The sequence below is a fragment of the Pelecanus crispus genome, chromosome 2 (genome assembly GCF_030463565.1).
Source record: "Pelecanus crispus isolate bPelCri1 chromosome 2, bPelCri1.pri, whole genome shotgun sequence".
Lineage (NCBI taxonomy): Eukaryota > Metazoa > Chordata > Aves > Pelecaniformes > Pelecanidae > Pelecanus > Pelecanus crispus.
Window position 1 is genome coordinate 6669240 of NC_134644.1, and position 19432 is coordinate 6688671.

General features: G+C 38.7%; 1 protein-coding gene across 5 annotated transcripts in view; it reads right to left on the minus strand.

Annotated features, from left to right (window-relative positions):
* The window catches only part of WDR48 (WD repeat domain 48), a 28148-nt gene extending 10948 nt beyond the window's left edge, over window positions 1-17200 (minus strand). The window contains exons 1-11 of one of the 5 annotated variants that reach the window (XM_075705262.1): window positions 17153-17200; window positions 8931-9071; window positions 8524-8600; window positions 8162-8219; window positions 7914-8043; window positions 4479-4567; window positions 3483-3584; window positions 2897-3121; window positions 1417-1491; window positions 969-1071; window positions 557-654 (exon numbers count right to left, since the gene is read on the minus strand). In XM_075705262.1, the coding sequence (XP_075561377.1) occupies window positions 557-654; window positions 969-1071; window positions 1417-1491; window positions 2897-3121; window positions 3483-3584; window positions 4479-4567; window positions 7914-8043; window positions 8162-8219; window positions 8524-8600; window positions 8931-9071; window positions 17153-17200 (1146 nt within the window). Of the gene's footprint in view, window positions 1-556; window positions 655-968; window positions 1072-1416; window positions 1492-2896; window positions 3122-3482; window positions 3585-4478; window positions 4568-7913; window positions 8044-8161; window positions 8245-8521; window positions 8601-8930; window positions 9072-15237; window positions 15354-17152 lie in introns of those variants that run through there. The other 4 variants (XM_075705260.1, XM_075705261.1, XM_075705263.1 and 1 more) reach the window with 4 other exon arrangements.
* Window positions 17201-19432: the final 2232 nt, after the last annotated feature.

Consider the following 19432-nt stretch of genomic DNA (forward strand, 5'->3'; position numbering starts at 1 on the left):
GGAGCAAGTAAGACTAGGCGAGAGCCATGCTTCCTTCTGCTAACTTTCCTTCCAGTCCTGCCTGCCATCTTGCCAACTAACAAGGGGAGCGGTGAGTTCGCACTCTCAGACTACTCCACAGACTACCAGCCAGCCCACTCGCTTGGGATCTGCGGGTTTGCAGCAGGACCTGAAGCACAGGTTTCCCTTTTGCAGGCTGAGCTTTCTTATGCTATTCCATACTGCATTGGGCAGACATGCCCAGTGGGCCTCTACGAGCCCTCTTTGAAACAAAACCCAATCAAAACAAACATTACTGTTTTCAGGAGAGAATTCAAGTGTCTGAATTTCAGGTGCATAAAGATGTTAACACCCAGCCTCACATCAGGCAAAGATGCAGAAAAGCTCAGAAATGCCCCCTCCCCTTTCAAAAAGCAATCTTTGCATTATGCCTTGGGACAGAAAGATTATTTGCTTTCTACCATAGGAATCTCACACACACACACAAAAAAAAAAAACATAAAAAAAGGTACAAAACATCCAACAGTAGACATTTAATCTGAAATTACATACTTACCTTCAAGACATCCCAGTATGCCACATTATTATTTGTGTCTTTGGTTAATATGTGTCTCTTGTCATTAAGGATGTGGCACTGAATAATACTAGCACCCCCTAGCAAACAAACAAGAATTAAGGTCACTACAGTGATTTTTTTTTTTTTCCCTAATATTACATTATATTAAACCATATAACATGACATGTGTGACTGTTCTTTGGTTTCACTATTTTATGTAAGACTTGGATATCACCAAGGTTTAAACACTATCTTAACTGTAACTAACACTAGATAGATGATAACCACATTGTCTTTGTTTCAGCTGAAACCATAGTATCAAATACCTAAAAACCTGAGCCAGTCTTAAAGATCTACCATTTCTACTAAGGACAATAGATTTTATAAGGTACTCTGGAAAACAGCTGTTTACCTTTTATAACTTGGTCAGGCTGTGTACACAGGGGTGGTATAGGATTGGTACAATCATTATCATAATCTCCAGATGCTCTAAAATTATGAATTCCCTTCAAAGTCTAAAGAAAGAAACAAAATAATGACACATTCATAATGATCTATAAACTTTGCTTTTATCTGTGAGAAAAAACTGCCAGTTCATGCTGCTATTTAGATGTTAACCGTCCAGTTCCGAGTAAGATAATTTATTTCTAAAAGCAGCATAAATAGATAGCAAAGTAATTCAAAGCTTAATGTCTTTTGATCAATTTCAATATTAGCATTTTATGATTTTTTTAAAGAAAGCTTACAGATCATAGCAAGTCACAGTCAAATTGCAAACAACAGTCCAACAGTTCCCAAACCAAGACTGCAAGTCCCATGACTACTTAATTGAATTCAAAGTGTAAAAATATGTCGCTTACCCATTTATTCACAGATGATTTAGTTGTTGCAACCCAAAGTGCTGGAGGAGGATCAGCTGATCTATCCAGTTCCATCTAAATAATGAAACCACAGATACTTTCAGGCATGCTTAACTGATCTTCCCTTTGTTCAATTAATATTTGCTCTGTGTAGACCTGCTCCCATACTTGGGTGTATCTCAGAAACAGCACTACTTTCAGTTTACTAAAGAAATACAAAGTTTAAATGAAAAATAACTATGCTGCACTTTTTGAAACTCGAGATAAATTGTTTCAAATATTCAACAAATAAATTCTGGACATGGACAACAGCAGATGCAATGTGTCTAAACACCCAGTATTTAAAGTTGCTTCTAGCATGATGCAATCTTGTCTAATGGACAGTTTGACAAGTACAGTATTTTCTGAATTATTTGCATTCAAATGCTTCACATGGTTAAAAAGAGAATGTAAGAAGTTCTGTACTAATTAAAAAGCAGAACTTTATATGTTTGGCTCTGCTGTTACATTTCTTGGACAACAACAAATCACTGTAGCTAAGATCTTAGAAGACCCCTTCTGATCTTTGTACAGCCGACCACAGCTTTCATTTTCCGTTCTGAACTGAAATTTCTCAGATTCTGACTTTTTCAAAACTACATTAATATATCCAGGATTTTATCTGAACACACTAAGCCAGAGTTTACTCACAAGGAAAGCCAGATTGTTTATATACTGGTATCTGTTTCAATCACACATTCCTTATACACCTACGTGTTCCAAGGGCATGTCATCTAGAGTTACAGACAGCAACAAAAATCCAGAAAGCAGCCTCTTCAAAAGACTCAGACCTGTGCATGCAGTTTTCTCCAGTTAAGAAAACATCATGTTTAGTTGTTCAAAAAACCCACAATAAATTTTACTCCTGGTTCCCGTGAGTACACAACATATTCTAACACAGTCCTGTGCATACATATTGCTGCTGAGAAACATCCATTTTTGTCTAAAGCCTTGACAATGCTGGCTTAGTTTCTTAAAACCATACTAGTCTGGTAAAAACAACTTTTCATGTTTGAAGCATATTCAATTTCAGTAATATCTGAATTTGCATATTTTAGGTAGCTGCCAGGTATTTATCTTCTTCAGACAATTAAGTTTCACATGTAGTTTAGGAGACAAAGCCAATATACTGGAGATGTGGTGTAGTAAACACTTGTTACCCAATACGCATTTTTTATCAACTTACACCTCAAGCCACTACCTCATTAGACAACATGCAATACAATTACACTTCTATACTGTGAGGGTGCCTGAGCGCTGGAACAGGCTGCCCAGAGAGGTTACGAAGTCTCCATTCTTGGAGATATTCAAAAGCTGTCTGGACATGGTCCTGGGCAATCGCCTTGTAGCCCTGCTTGAGCAGGGGGGGTGGACCAGGTGACCTCCAGAGGTCACTTCTAACCTCAACCACTCTTTAATTCTCTGAATTAAACTCAATTACCTTAAGAACTGGTGCCTTTTCTTCACAGATAAGCACACGGATATCAGGATTTCGTAAATCTGTACAATAAATCTTCCTGTCTCTTCCTCCTGAATAGACATGAGTGAAGGCTTCATTGACCTGCAGAGCCCAAACACCTTCATCATGGACTCGATATGTGGCTATACATCTCTGCTGCCCAAGGGACCACAGGCGGATTGTCCCATCAGAGCTGCCTGAAAGACACTGAGCAACAACCATCATACTTAAATCAAGCAAGTCTTTTAAAATAATTTTTCCATAAAGAGCTTTCATAATTCTTATGGTTACATTTTTCCATTAAGACAGTGCTAAACGAAGACTGGCAATTAACAACTCTAGTCACAATTTCCAGACATTTTATGTAAACCACCCCCTCCATACCTAGATGGACCTGTAATAAAACAGAGCTTTCACCCACCAGCCTCCCTCCCTTAATCACTAAATATCTGTAAAATACTTGTTAAGCTACCTTCTGTAATCTGTGACATAAAATAATCATATTGAAAAAGACTAATGACATTGCTACATTCTGTAAAATCCCTTTGTCTCAAGTTAAAGCACGTACCTGGGTGCCATCTCTGTTCAACAACAAAGCTTTTACATTGTCCGTGTGCCCTTTGAGTTTCATTAGTTTTGCACAAGTTCTTGGATCCCACACCCTTAGAACCTACGTAAATAGACATTAGATAACTGGCATTAACATCATTCTTCCCACCAACGCATTTTCTCTACAGAAAATTAAGCCTTTCCGAGTAAACTGACCCTTATTCTGAACATGCAGACATCCATCACCAAAAAAATACTTCATTAGAACAAGATAGACATAATTAGATCTTATGCACCTCTAAATTAGATGTGATTTTCTTTGCTTGATTTTAACTTCATTTGCTCTGGCTTTTTCTGTCGTCTTAAGAAATTAAAGAATGGAAGTGACTGGAAACAGGATAGTGTGATATAGGTAAAGAAAAGATTCTGAGAATCTTCTCAGATGCTTAGCTGGTGCATCCTATTTTCATTTTTATATTGACTTGGAAATAAAATTCTCCCAAGGTTAAATTAGGTAAAAAAAACAACTCACAGGGGACTTTAGGGTGTTTCACCTTCCTTTACAATGAAGAGCATGGGTTATCTCTTGGGAACACTTGAACTTCATTAGCTAACTTCATCTCCCACCTCCTGCAGGGGTCTTACAAATTGCTGGCATCACTTCTTTCTTACATGTGCACCTGCTTCAGTTTTTATAATCACCTGAGTAACGTCCCCCCAAAATCAGAGCTCTTGTGGTGAAACCCAATGATCTCTGATAGACAGAGCGTTACATAAGATGATCTGATTATCTCTTCTGTGTATTAAAGCTATATGGATACATACACATCTTCAGACTGAGGCAGGTATTTGTATCCTACACTTACACTCCCGCTTAAAAAAACCAAAAAGCATCTACCCTCACTATTAAAATCACAAAAGCTGCTACAGACATGACATTGAAAAGGAATAAAATTGTAACTTTATACTAAACTTTGAACTAAAGTGGAATGAGCCTTACCAGATTTTTGCTTACCTTTTCAGTGGACCCTGATACGATAACTGTTCCCATTTGATTCATTGCAAGGCTGTAGATAGAGTCTTTGTTCCCACTCAGGGAAGAAGCTATTTCAAAATAAAATTTACATTTTCAATTTTAATGCTGTCATTTGAAAAGCATACTTCTTTGCTCAAAAATGGTATTTTAGGGTATTTTAATACCCTGTGATCCATGAAAACAGTGCCACTCTACCCCATATACATAGTTGCTTTAAAAAAGAAGAAAGAATGTAGACAGGATATTGCTAGGAAAACTCCATTCCAATTCTCAATCTACTGCTAGTGTAAAAACAAAGTAACCCCTCAGACTTATGGTCATTACAGCCCTCATGCCCTCTTGGCACCACAGTTCAGTGCCAGGACCATCAAGGCACTCTTGCTCTTCTCAACTACTTTACTAGAGAATGGAACTTCTATATGATCTTATAATACATAGCATTTGGATTTAAATGCAGAAATTTTTTTCCAAGCCAAGTAGGAGTAAAATTCTACATAATACATTAAAGGCTTTTATCTTTAGTTCAGCAGAGATGCTTTACTGAAGTTACACTGCAGTGCTGAAATGTGTTAATTGAGCACGGATGCTACCTTTGCCTTTGGGAAAACCATATGGCAACTTCTTAGCATCACAACTGTCGTCTGAGTTGAGGAATTCTGTACCTTCTAGCTTAATCTACTTTTGGACAGATTAAAGTACCAATCCCTCAACTGGGAAAAGCACAGACACAGCAAATGACAATCATCTATTCAGAGAGCACCATCAGGCATTTCATCCAGCCTCAAAACCATACGATCAGTACACCAAAAAGGCTGAGAATAGCAATAAACTATTGCCAGCAAAAATGTGAAACTTTATATAATGATTTATGTATATTATAGAAATAAGTTTCTAACACCGTATTTGTGACCCAATATCATAAACATTTTGTCACAGTGCAAGAATTATGCAGCTTTACTTCAGGGTCCTCTTAATCACTAGCTATGGCTATGCAAATGTAAACTTTGTAATGAAATCTATTATTTGTAGCCAAAATAAAGTCATAGCCTTCCACTGTCCCCAGAGAATAGTTGAAGGCAAAAAGCAGAACTGAAAGGTTAGCACACTGTTCAACAACCATAATAATTTATGAAAGGATAATGGACAGAGTTATCACAAGCTGGACATCAGGAATGGAAGAGAGAATCTTAAGTGTTCAGAAGCAAAATCTATGCCAGAACAAAAGCAAAGCTCAACTCCACCCTCTTCTGGAAGGGAATACGTCTCAAAAGCAAAATCTCTCCACTTAATTTAAATTATGACTATGCTGACTGAGAGACTTTTTAAAAATAGGCTTCCTTTTAATGTTGGCTTATGTACATTGCTTCCCTGTAATCAGATAGGAAACTAATGCACAAAAACAATCTTCATTTGCACTCTGAAAAAATCAATTTTGTTTGAAAGGACTGAGGAAAACCATCTTCTTTAAGGACATACACCGTGTTCTTCTGAACAGAAACGCTGTTAGTTGGGAGCACCAGAAAGAAAGAAAAACAACTCCCCTGCTTCCCCCTTCTCCCCTTATGAAGCATTACTGTTCTAACTCTCAAAACACAATTTTATTTCTGTCGTCTTAGAGGTAATGCCTCCACTTCCATTTGATCTTGGGGTCAAAACAAGCATCAACTCCTCAGTACTCCCCATCTCCCAGTTATGATTCACTTGAATCATTTAGGTTCCGTATCACTGTTGCAGTGCTCAAGAAATCCTTCCCCCCACCCTCAACCAAGTTTTCTGTGAGCCAGCAAATAAATTCTTCCTTCTTTCCTTCCTGTTCAATCAGAAGATAGCGTAACTTACAGTTATCAGCAAAGTTTGGTGATAAAATAATTCTACTTTCAGTGAAAGACAACTTCTGAGAAATATAAGGTAGATCTACTCAGTTATGTGCAGTCGTGTGCCATCCCAATACTATTCTGCAGTCCAACACAGCTCACTAGAAGCCATCTCTCTTCTGAAGGCTACACAGACATGCCAGCAAAAGGCTATGTTTGAATTTAAAAGTCCTGTAGACAGAACAAATGCAAAACTGACAGTTCTGCCCACCAGATGCACCTCTACTTTTAGAAGCTACCAAATGCATAAAATTAACACACCTTTCATAATTAGCCAAAACAGTAATTAAAAAAAAAAAACACATCAAAACAACTATATGCATGCCTCTTATTTACAGAATCACACAGTCCTGAAGTTTCTTAAAAGTCTGTTGTGCCAATTCCAAATTTTAGTTTTGCAGATTTTTCTTGAGTCATTCCTAACCTATGAATGAGGAAGCAAGTAGTCTTATTCAGAAAATTCAAGCGTGGCAGTGAAGCAAGATGGTATGTTCTTTCCCAATGCACCCATCTGAGACTCAGCTACTGTTTAAACATGTATCAAACACTAAGTAGAAAATGAAAGAGATCAGTCACTTTGAACACCACTTTTCCAACCTACTTATAGGCAGCAAAACACGCTGTGGTCAAACTAGACCTCTTTTTAAAAAAAAAAAATATTGTACAATAGCCAATACAAACCAGGATGCTGATAACCCAGATTTATGTTATTCGCTAACTAACTAAATCTAAATGAACTTCAAGATTGGTGTCATACTTCCCAGAAAAGAAACCTAACCAGCTCTTACTTTGACTATTCTAAGCAAGCAGTGCTAGAATTGCTCTGCGGGGAAAGATCTCATAATTTATTGGGATAGAGAAGCAGGACAGACCACTTCTTAAAAGATGATGATGACATTAAGGATTAACCCTGATAAGTAGCATCTACGGACAGTCTCCCTTTGCATTCTAATAGCTAACCAGTGAGTTAGATCTCACTAGTACGCTATCCTTACATGTAATTAGTGCTTAGTATTACTTTGCACGTTTTTTAATCAAAATTTATCTAGTAACTTTATTCTTCTGACAGATAGATTTGATAAATGTATCAAATTCTGCTTTAGGAGCTGTATTGCACTTTTTGCATCATCCATACAAATGAAAAAAACCAAAACAAACCCTTAAAACACAACCAAATTGTAATACACAGAAAATGCACTGACAAATAACCTAAGGGAAAATTTCTGTAATGGGTTAGTTGAGGAGCAAAAAGCTTCTCAAGCTAAAGCTCTATCAAGTTGCAGAGAATACCAGCACACTACATTTCAGGAGAAAATGTTCAGAGACCCATCCTCTATTCTAAATGCCATGACTGTTGGCTGCTCTAGATTTTCAGCTATTATATAATGTAACAAATTGACTGATTACGTACTAAAACCACCTTAAAATTTCTTGCACAGCTTTAATGTACACACAGAAACAGGCATCTGTAGTTTTAAATCAATCTCACAGATGACTCAATAAAATGCACCGCATTTGCCGCCTCTCCCTAGGTACCTACTTGTTACGGTGTTATTTGAGGCAGTCAGTGCTGTTAGAGTATTTACATCCCAGAGGAATATCTGTCTGTCCAGCCCGGCAGATGCTACCAGTTCTTTATCTTTTGCATATGCTAAGGCTTTCACATAATCCTACAATAAAGTAAATATAACAACACAAATCAACAACATTATCCATTTGAAGTTTACATCTTAATATTTAAAAGATTGTCAGTGATAACATACGGTATTTACAGATAATGTTTTTCACCTTATGCGTCCTTAGTGTTGACATGCAAAACCCCTTATGTGCATTCCACACTTTAACAGTAGTATCTGAAGAAGCAGATATCACTAAATTGGAAAGAATAAAGAGTCAACTTTAATGGCTTATATATTACTTTAAAGCACATTTGTACTACTCTAATTGGCTTTTCTAAAAGATTAAAAGAATCATTTACATACACATTTAAATTTTCATTAAAACATCTGCTTACACTATTTATCAAATTTACAGTACGCAAATTAATTTTACATGCTAAGAAAAGATGAAAAATAATTAAAGCAGCAGATAATATACTTTTATGCACAATTTCGGAATACTGTAGGTTTCAAACATTTAAGTACTTACATGTTTTACCATTGCAGCAGAGCACAATATCATTTACCCAATCTGTGTGATGTTCCATAGATGCTATATAAGGGTCTTGCTGCAAATTAAGAAAAAAGTTTATAAGATCTCATCACAAATGGAAAAGATTGTGACTATCACATCCTGTTGTGATATTTTCTTCAACCTTCAAATGGATCAGAAGTTGCCTAATGCAGAGCTGCTTGAAGTCACTATTCCAGAATCTTTTTGTGAAAGAACTATACAGCTATGTAACAGAGCACAGTATGAGCAATATCAAAATTATTTTCCCATCATAATAATCTGTAGCTGTTAAAAACCAGTATCAGATGTACACCTGTAGGCAGCTTACTAGCATGATAACTTGGGAAAAAGTAGGTTTAGATAGAGCAATCCTCTCATGACTTACCTTGTGCTGATTGACACTCCATATCCTTATAATAGAGTCTCGGCCTGCTGTGAAGAGTCTATTTAACGCTGGATCCAGCTGAAGTGCATTTACCCCATTTCGGTTATACTTCTCCACTTCATCTCGAATCACATAGGAGACCTAAAATACATTTACACAAATCCAATTATGGTATTAAGATATTGAGTTGGCCATAAAATTCTAACATCTAATTTCACCTTTGTGAGGTTCTTGGGTAGAAAATACTAAGAGCTTTACAAGCATTAAATAAGGCTGTCAGTTTGAGAGTTACCAACAGCAGCTCAGTCATTCCCCACCCTGCCCCAAAAATGGGGAAAAATCATACAGAAGGTATCAGCAGTGCTAGCAACTGGAGCCCAAAGGATTATTTAATCATTACAACTCAAGCTTAGCCCCAGAGAATCCTTAGTTCAATTCCCTGCTCCGTGCAGATATCCTGGGTGATCTTAGACAAGACACTGAGTTTGTGTCTCACCTGCTAAGTAGGTTTCATAGTTTCTATAGCTGGGATGACGGTATTTCCCAGACTCGCAAGAGAGAGGATATGGTCACTGAGGATTACAAAGCATTGAGAGACTGCAGATACAAATTGTAGCCATGTCAGGGGTCGCTATTATTTTGAAACCACTTTTCTAAAAAACTTCCTACTTTCTAATATAAGAAGCACAAACATTTACTGCTCTTTCAGATAAATTATTCCTTTAGTTTGTTTCCTTCTGTATTTGAAAGTACTGTGTGTATCAGTTATGTCATTGTTTTGTTCAGAAACACTAAGAGGAGATTTAAGGAGATACACTGCAAAGGCTACAGCACTCTCCATTATTACTGTTCAGTAAACACAATTATAAGGCACTGCAGTTTCTTCAGAGCTACCCCGTTCACACTGTGCTACACCTCTCCTAATCTCAGGGTTTACACAGGGTTTATGCATTACTATGAGGAAAGCCCTCACACTTAAGAGAAAAGGAGGGGAAGCTGCCCAGCTATTGCCTCTTCCCAGATTCTGTAAAATATAATCAGAAAAACAAGGTAAAATTCTAGGCTTGGTATAATCCAATCTGCCCACAGCAGGAATCATTTGGATACATAAGTACCAGTGTTTTGAAAACACTTTCAAGGAGTAGTCTTGGGCTAGAGATCTGAGAGCAATTTTTCGCTTCAATAACTGCATTCTAGCAGTATAAAGAAAATGTTTTCCCGATCAGATCTCAGTTACACAAATCAAACCAACAAATTAAACAAAATGTTCAGTGGTCCTTATAATTGAAGAAACTTTTTACAGCATCTCAGATTCTATACCACAAGAACTGACAGGTCCATTTGGTGAATGTGGACAACACCTCATCTGAATTATCCCGCCCCAGTGCGGCACAGTAAGAGAACTGATGCTTCTAGAAAGCACGCATCCAGTCCTATTCTCCATTTTAGAAACAGCTGCAACAGCAATACCAGAGGGTCAAAATTAAGAGCCTCCTGAATCCTCCTGCCCTAATACTTTCTGTTGCCGTTCCACAAGTCCATTTACTACATTTATTATGTTATGTGCCAAGGCTCTTAAAGCACTTCTTGCTCACAGTCTTTGTTAGCCACTCTCCTTGTAGAGCTTTTCCTCCCAATTTCAGATTATGACCTAATTTCCAACACTCTCAGGTTCTCTCACCCATTCCAGACTCGTCCATAATATTCTTGCTATCCATGCTCAAGTCTCTGCCTACACATAGCTTCAGAGACATTACTGAGAGAAGACACCGTCAACCACGTGTAATATTGTTATGTTAAAACATTTCAATACTTGGTTTGTTTGGGTTTTTTTGTGATGCAGAGAGCAAGATGTATGTGCAACTCCTCACTTGGGCTTGATCACATCATGCCTACATTCCTAGAAGACCCACACAGACTACTTGAGTAGAAGAATGTTATAAACAAAATCAAGGTTTTACATGATAAAAAACGCAAGGCAAAGAGCTGGCCATCAAATTCACACTGCTTTCAAACTATTTGAATAAAGCCAATGAAAATACTCCATTAAAAATACTAAGTGTGAGCAGATAAGACACAAATTAAAGGTATTCAAAACCTAAAGGTCAGTAGATCAAATTTGATGTTAGTTACTAGGGAGAACAATCTCTTCCTGAAATATAGTGTCAGACTGAAGATCAGCAGGGGCCCTTCAGCTTATGCTTCTCCAAACTGCTAGCAGGATATTTTTTGACAAATCCTCAACTTTTGGACTTATTCCTCTTCTGTCAGTCACCTCCCGTATTTGTTATATTTTCAGGTATAATACAGAGCTCTTTACTCCACTCATAAATAAGACTGTCAAACTATGTTAGTCACCCAAGCATTTTAAGGAGCTTTTTGCTCATAATAATGTTACTTTTTTAATTTACAGGAGTTCAAGTAAAAAACAGCCATGAATAACTATTTTAAAAATGCAAAAAAGCAAATGGTCGTTTACTCTAGTAAATAAGGTACTTTTCATATACGATTGATACTTTCACGGTACTGTGTAAATTGAGTCATATTTCTACATTAATCTTGACAGAACTAAAGTAATTTCATAATTTCTTAAAATGCAATGGATAAAACATTTTCTTGTTAAAATAAAGAATTAAATATTGTTCTTAACATAGAAACCAGCAATGAAGAAAGCTCAGAGAGATTAGATGCAGGAAAATAATTTTTGCTTCTTTCTATAATGGAATTTGCGTAACTATTAAATTTCCATCTAGAAGACCTTGAAACTGTGGCTGTCAGCTCAACTGGGTGCCCTTTTTCCATCGTTCAAAGACATGACTGGGTAAGACTGACAACTGTTTCCCAATACCACCAGCACTGAAACATTCAAATGAAGGTCAAATTTTATGTGCCCTTTATTCCTTTTAATAACTTCCACACATGAATTTAGTCAAACATCTCTTGGCAAGTATTGTTTATGTTTTAACAGAACTGAGACAAGGAAAGGAATTATATTGTTTCAGGGTTAATGAGTCTGTGGTAGATCTAAGAGCAAATGCTAGATCTCAGTACCAGTTCAGCATTAAATACAACACCATCCGTCTTTCTTCCCGTGAGAAACTTGACAAAGTAACTCTGCTGTAACAACTGAATTAAAAAAGATTAAAATCTTATTTCTTACTGTTCCATTTTTTTGTGTGTAAATACATGACAGCTTTGATGGAAAAAAAGATGGCAAAACAACAAAAAAAGCTTGACACTTACAAAATTACCCAGCTACTGTTCATAGAATTCAACCAGTTACTTCTGTCTCTCCTCAGACTTACAATTCTACAAATTTTTATTTTCCATCCACAGAAGGAATAGTACACCTTTCCTGATAAACTGTCTTAAAAATTTAAGATATAAGAGTAAGAAGGAAAAGAAATCCCTATTGTATAAAGAATAGGTAATGATTGTTTTCTACATGTCATAGGAAGAAACTGTGACCACCTTTATCATTTTTCAATGATAAAGGTGATTCTAATCCAAATTACGTATGTGCTCCTTACAATGCTTTTTTTTTAAATTCCTAATACGAAAAGCACAAGGGGAGAAAATTAAGGTGAGGCAAAATGATTTTGGAGTCAGCACGTTTCTCGGACACCATACCAACATTTCAAATGAATGCTGCTATTTGACCAGTCAGGTAAGGACAAGACAAACCACTTTTCATCAAGAGATTATGAATTGAAAACTATGACTATGGCACAAAAATGGACTCTCCAACTCTTATTGGAGGCCTAATGACATCCCAGTAACTGTCAGTTGCTTACATTGGAAATACTTAACAAATTCCTTTTCTCATCCAAACCAAAAAATGTTAAATGGTCCAGTCTTGCAAACCAGTCATTGAGACTGAAATAAACACATATTAATGGAACCTTTTAGAAAGAAAGGTGTAACACCAGAAGCATCCAAGTTTGTATTCAAATACGTTAACTATATATTAACAGAGAGGGACAAATTAAGGGTTCCACAAAATATGTTGAAAGGGTATTGAAATGCCTCAACACAGGGAACTTAAAATGGATCAATAAAAGCAACACCAACTTGATTTAAAAGACCTGACACTTGCGTAAGAGCGGTGGACAGCAGGCAAGTTCACTAAATCAAAAAGTTCACCAAGATGAACAGAGGAAGACTGCTGATAATCCAAATGTGGTTCTCCATTATATTCTTATTTTTGGGAAAAAAGGTCAGAAAGTGGCTTTTTGTTTTTGTTTTTTTTAATTTGAGTGTCACTGAGTACAGAAACATAAGAACTATTAGTAAATATAGCAACTATACAAACAAATACAAAAATCTAAAGTATATATTCAAGTATGTGTGTACACACTCATACCTAAACAATGCAAAAGCCACAGGCTTTTGGCTGAGAAGAAATTCCCGTGATAAAATTCAACTCTGACCCGCAGCATACCATCTTTATTGCTCCAGATAAGGTACTGTATTCTGCCTGGAGAGGACTGTGAAGGTCACCAGGAAGTTGCGACTCTAAGCACCAAATGGCATTCACTTCAAACAGGGCAGACTGAGAGCACACTTCTGCTTTGTTCACTGCCTTCATTCACAAAGTCAGTTGCAAACCACAAAGACAATAATGACCACGATATAGGTCATAGTCGTTTTATTGCCATGATGGCCTGGGAGGGGCAAGATTTGTGGGTTATGAAATATTTTAATAATGACCGAGGCCTTTTACATTGATACTGCTGTAGCTTTTATAAACTCCCATAACACATAAGAAACTTTCACTGCAGCAGTGCACAAACATTACAAGGTGATGGGCCCTCATTATAAAGAATTTATGGGTTTCAGTACCCTAAATGGATCAGGACTAATCATTTTAATGACTAAGAGCTCCAGAGATAAAGCTGCTGTCAACGGATACATTTCAGCAAGCAAAGCCAAGTGAAATTCTTACAGGATCTACGATGTGCTTCCTTCATGGATGAGTGTTATCGGCTGATCTGAAATCTTGTTACCCTTGTTACATTACATGTCCTATAATGGATTTTATCTTAATAGATGTGTAGAATCTGCTTTTAAAAATACCACCACACTGTCATGGTGGAGGAAACAATGAACAGATGAGCTCTGACAGCACTCACTCCTTCTTAGTAAGTAGAGAAAGATTTCAAAGACACAAATGCTATTGTGAGAAACTAAAAACCTGATATTTTTCAAAATCACTGGAAGGATTCCATGAGATCTGACATGAATTGCATCAAAAAATGAGAGAAGCAAAAGTCAATCACCAAGGGGGGGAGGGATCATCTATTGCCTTAGTATCTTGGTAGGGCAGATATATCCCTGAAAATAACATTTTAAATTAAGAACATATTGTTATTTTAATTTTTATCAGGTGCTTCAGGCCCTAGAATAAAAGTAATGGAAGGCATTAAGAAGTTAATTTTATCCTTTTACAATGGAATCATCTTACTGGCTATTCATTTGCTTAGGTATTACATATAAAATAAATATAATTTATAAACACAATTAATATATTTATTATATATAAAATATAGAAATAATACATATATTAAATCTAGTAAGTTTCAGCATACAAAATCTAGTGCGCTTTAAATAAATGGGACTAAAAATCAGCAGCTGAAATACTTTCTAAATGTAAAGGGCTTTTTGTTTCACTACTTTCTACTTGCTGTCACAACGCAGTATTAGTGCATAAATATGACAAAGTCAGTGCAAAAAGATCTTTTTATTCTGCACAATACTTAAAGACAAAAAGGACTTAAAAGTCATTCAATAATTTCATAATAAAGATGGCGATCCAGATCGCTTAAGGCAAAATTCACATGTTCTGTCAACAGGTTTTGAGCACGGGGGCGAATTTATTCTGGCCAGGCAAGTTTGGGACAGCGGTTCCAATGCAACCCCTCAAGGGCAGCTACTTTAAGCCATCTGCTGAAAAGTGGCTTCATCTCGACTTAATTCACAGTAACATATCTGAAAGCTACAGCATATGGCCAACTGTTTCTCATCACTCAGCAGCGCCTGACACACCTCTGCACCCCCATTCCCATCCCAAATCAGACCACCTTACTACTGCAGCCTTCAGACATGCAGAGCTAAGCTTAAGGAACACCAAGAGCCTGCTGCTGGACATTTCAAAAGCCTGACTTACATTTAAATCATAAATTTCCTACCTTTTTTAATGCGTGGAATTTATTTTGAGGCCTAAAACATCTACTCTGTTTAAACCTTACAAGCATACAATTATACGCAGAAGCACCCTAAACTGACTATTTTGGATGGTTCTGCTTACCAGTAAAACAGGTGTATCCAAGATAATAATAGTTCCAATTTTCATAAACTTCAACCAGCTCTCCTGCCATGTAAGAAATCAAGTTCCTCCATGCCCAAGAGGCATTTTTTAAAATTTTTTTCTTCATTTTTTTTCTTCCCCTAGCCTCATAGATTTGGGAAAAATTTTTCCTCTCTCACTCTCAAAAGCTGGATGTAGCAGTACCCTAAATGCTCACCCATTGGGAAGCAAAAAGAAAAAGAAAATTGTTAGTGGTTTTAACTTTCCATCAGTGGCTGGATGCAACAGCCACTTAGAATTCCATCACATAAACAAAATCCCCTCTCTGACCAGGTAGGTGAAATGATAAGAGCGCAAGAAAATATCTAGCTTCTACTCAAGGCTTTATATATGCTTATAATGTAACCAAAGTTATTCTCTGCAGGTCTAGACTTACAACATACTGGCTGAGACACAGATCGGTGTAATAGTACATGAAGTGAAAAAAGAAAATCATGTAACAAAATGACAGTGGGAAAGAAGACATCATAAACCAGCACAAAACCACCTGTAAACACAAGATTTTGAGCCAAGTAATGTTTGGAAAAGGAATGCAGTATTAAAAAAGGAAACAATGTACTCTTTGATGCATGTTGCTGTCAGGGAAATAATACTTCATAAAGAAATAGGACTACATCAAAGAAATATCTAGTTATCATAAAATCCCTCTCCTTAAGAGAGCAACCTGCAAAAACTTGTTTACGGCACAGGCAACAAAGTCAATAAAGGGATATTATATTTTGGATTCTTTGTATTTTAAAGAACACCACAGCGTTTTTTGGAAGGGCAAGGGAATTCTTTATACAGTATTGATCGAATGCTTACCTTAACCATGAAAAACACTAAAGGCTATAAAGAAGTGCACATTTCCTCTGGGTGATGTGATAAAATGCAAAAGATGCGTTCAAAAACCGAACCCACCTCTGTTTGGAAGGATCCTAATGCTGTTTCAGACTTAATCAATATTTCTTTTGATCACAGTGAACAGATACAGCTAAAACTTGCGCTTGCCACTAGAGGTAGGTAGCTTTGCACATTGATAAAGCACTAAATCTTTCCCACAGCAAAAGCTGTAAAAATGTTTAAAGTGCTGGTAGTATCACAAAAAAGAACAAAAAGAGTTGAGGACCATAATAAAACCATTTTCATGACTTTTAATGTTAAAGAGTCTCGACTTTATACACACATTTCAGTAATTCCAGCCTCCACCAAGGCTACAACAGTGTACTCATAGCTACAGATAAGCCCACACGACTAGGTCTGATCGTCTCTCAGGCGAGCTGAGAAAGTTTACACCCACCAGACTGCCTAAGCCACGGTCTTGCTTTAAGGAACGCTGACCGGAGCTGGAAAGGGCAGGCGGGCGGGGTGGTTCAGCTCTGCCTCCTCCGGGCTGGGCAACCTGGCCCCGTTCGGCAGCGAGCAGCACCTCTTCCCCGTCGGGCGGCGGTGCCAAGGGCAGCCACTCGCCCCCTCCACGGGCGTTAGAGGAGGCGGGGGAGCGCCATTGCGGGGCGCGGGGGGGTGTCTCCCCGTCACCTCGGCGTTGTTGGGAAAGGGAAGGAGGCGACTGCGTTGCCATAGAAACCCCCAATCCCTGCTCCCCCCCATCTGGGAGCAGCCGCTGCCACAGCCCCTCAGGGCCGGGCGGCAGCGTCCCCGAGGGGCAGAGTCGCCGAGGAGCAGGGGCGCTGAGGGGCAGCGTCCCCGGCCGGCGCCCTCTGCCCGCCGCCCCCGCCCGCTGACCCCACCCCTCTCCCGGGCCGCGCTCCGCCTCGCCGTCCGAGCTGCCCTCCGCCCGCCGGGCCGGGCCGGGCCGGGCCAGAGCCCCGCCGCGCCCCGCCGCCGCCCCCCCCGGGCCCTGCCTCGCCCTCACCTGCACTTTCCGCCGCCCCGCCGTATTCTGCCGATGATGCGCCGCCATCTTGCATGTTGACACTCTGATGTCATTTCCGAGGAGGGCAAGCCGGCCCGGAAGTCCCGCCCCCTCACCTCCCCGAGCCCGCGCAGCGCCGTGGGGCGGGGGCGGTCACTGCCCGAGGCGTTGCTAGGGCAACGGCCCGAGGGGGCGGGGCCGGAGAAGGGGGCGGGGCTAGCGTTCCCGCCTTGCCTCGGCCGCCGCCATGTTCTCGGTGGGGTGGGTGCTGCACGGTCCGTTCCAGTGAAGGTTCGGGGCCGTGCCCTTGCCCGTGCTGCTCTTCACGGGGTGTTTTCTGCTCTCCTTGCGATGCCGCAGGGGCCATGTTTTTCCCCGGCAGGCCAGGCCTGCGGGGTGAGGTCGCTTGTCCCCCTCTGGAGGGCTCCGCTCCGGGCTGAGGCGTTCACGCAGGGCCGGTGCAGGGTGCTGAGGCACTCCAGGTCAGAGCCTGAGGCAGGGTGCGGTAGGCAGCGCTTCTGAGATGCTTGAGGCATTACACACGCCCTTGTAGTGCCCGGGTCCACCCTCTTCTTTTTAAGGGTCTGCGGTGGGGGACAAATGCTTAAAAGCGAGATGCTGCCTTGCCCCTTGTGTGAGGCTCTACTAAGTGGATAGCCAAGACTCAACTACCTTCCCCAGAGGACCAGGGAAGATCATAATATTTTGTCTAATGAAAAAGGATTCCTGAAAATGATTGTATGATGGCATGAAATTTAATACTGTTTCCCAGACACGCTCCCCCCACACACTCCCAACTCTCAAATACCTCTTTGGTACTTTAATTATTAGTATAAAAAATGTTCAGCAGCAGCAGTGATGGTGTTCTGGGTGAGGATCTGTATGAGGTTGTGTATAGGTCTGTCTTCTTGGGTCACTTTTTTGTTATACTCATTCCTTCATTATGGTAGAGCAGTAAAGATGCTAATAGTTAATTAGTGAAAAAAAATTGACATGAGAGAAAAAACTGTGTAAAGGGATAAGGAAAAAAAGATGGATTCAGGTATTTACATTCTTGTTCAATGCTGGTTACAACCATAAGCAGAACACATAATGGCCATTTACTTCTGCTAATTTAAACTGCTTATTTTGATACAGGTCACATTTGCTAGCATTGCCGAATGCACAGTCTCCTCATCACAATTGCAAGTGGAGTGTATGATTCACGGATCCTTGACCAAAGTCCTTCCTTAATGGCAGTATTTCTACTTTTTTATCTTGTTACAGCAGTGGGAAGCATATGATTTAAAGCATCTCCTAAGACAACTGTGAAGTGTGTTTATTGTTTAATGAATTTCTTTTTTTTTCCAAAGATAAAATTAAGGCTTTTTTTTTGTTTAGAGTGTAGTTGTGTACTGGCTTCAGGCTAATGGTAATTGTCAAAGTGTTTCAGATGCTGTCATGCATAAAGTATGTAATTTTATTGGATTCTGGACTGGAGAAGAATGACGCAGCGTGAAGTTTTCTCTGTAAGTAAATACTGAGCAAAGTGCCTTACTACATTTCAGTATGCATTAGTCTGTTAAGAGGTTGACGACCTCTTTTCATAACACAATAATCTTCATGCGTACTTTGAAGTGATTTCTCTTAAAAATATTGAAATTCCGATACTATTTTTGTGTCATTCTTTGATAAAATGAAATAATAATTTCATTCGTAAACCCTAATCATAATGTCATTATCCATAATCACCAATGGATTATTCATTTAGTAAAGTTAATGTTGTGTCTTCAAGGGCAGTCATCTTTTGTACATTTGATTTAAAATGCATTTTTTTTATGGACAGAGAACCTTTGTTTTTTACATTATTATGCAATTTAAAAATTGGTTGTCCTCTTTTTTTGTGCATCAAAGAGCTTTTTGTGGATAGTCGCTGCTATTAATATATATAATACAGTGTTTCTTCAGCTTTTCGGATCAATGGTTCATTACTTGAAGGAGAAAAAAAAGTACAGTGATCCCTTTGCATCACAGAGTCATTGCGGTTGGAAGGGATCTCGAGATTGTCTAGTCCAACAAAGATCGTATTTACTGAAGGCTGCTAAAAACATGAGTATTATAATACTGATAATTTTCTGTTTTCTGTGTGTATGTTTATTAAGCCTGAACTAAAGACAATATTATGCAAAAAATATTGTAGGTAAGATTTTCTTTGTTATGCAGTCAACCTTTCAGCCTTTCATCATGTTTGTGTCATTTTAGGAAAGTGGTGAGATCATCTAGTTATAATGTTAGTTGTTT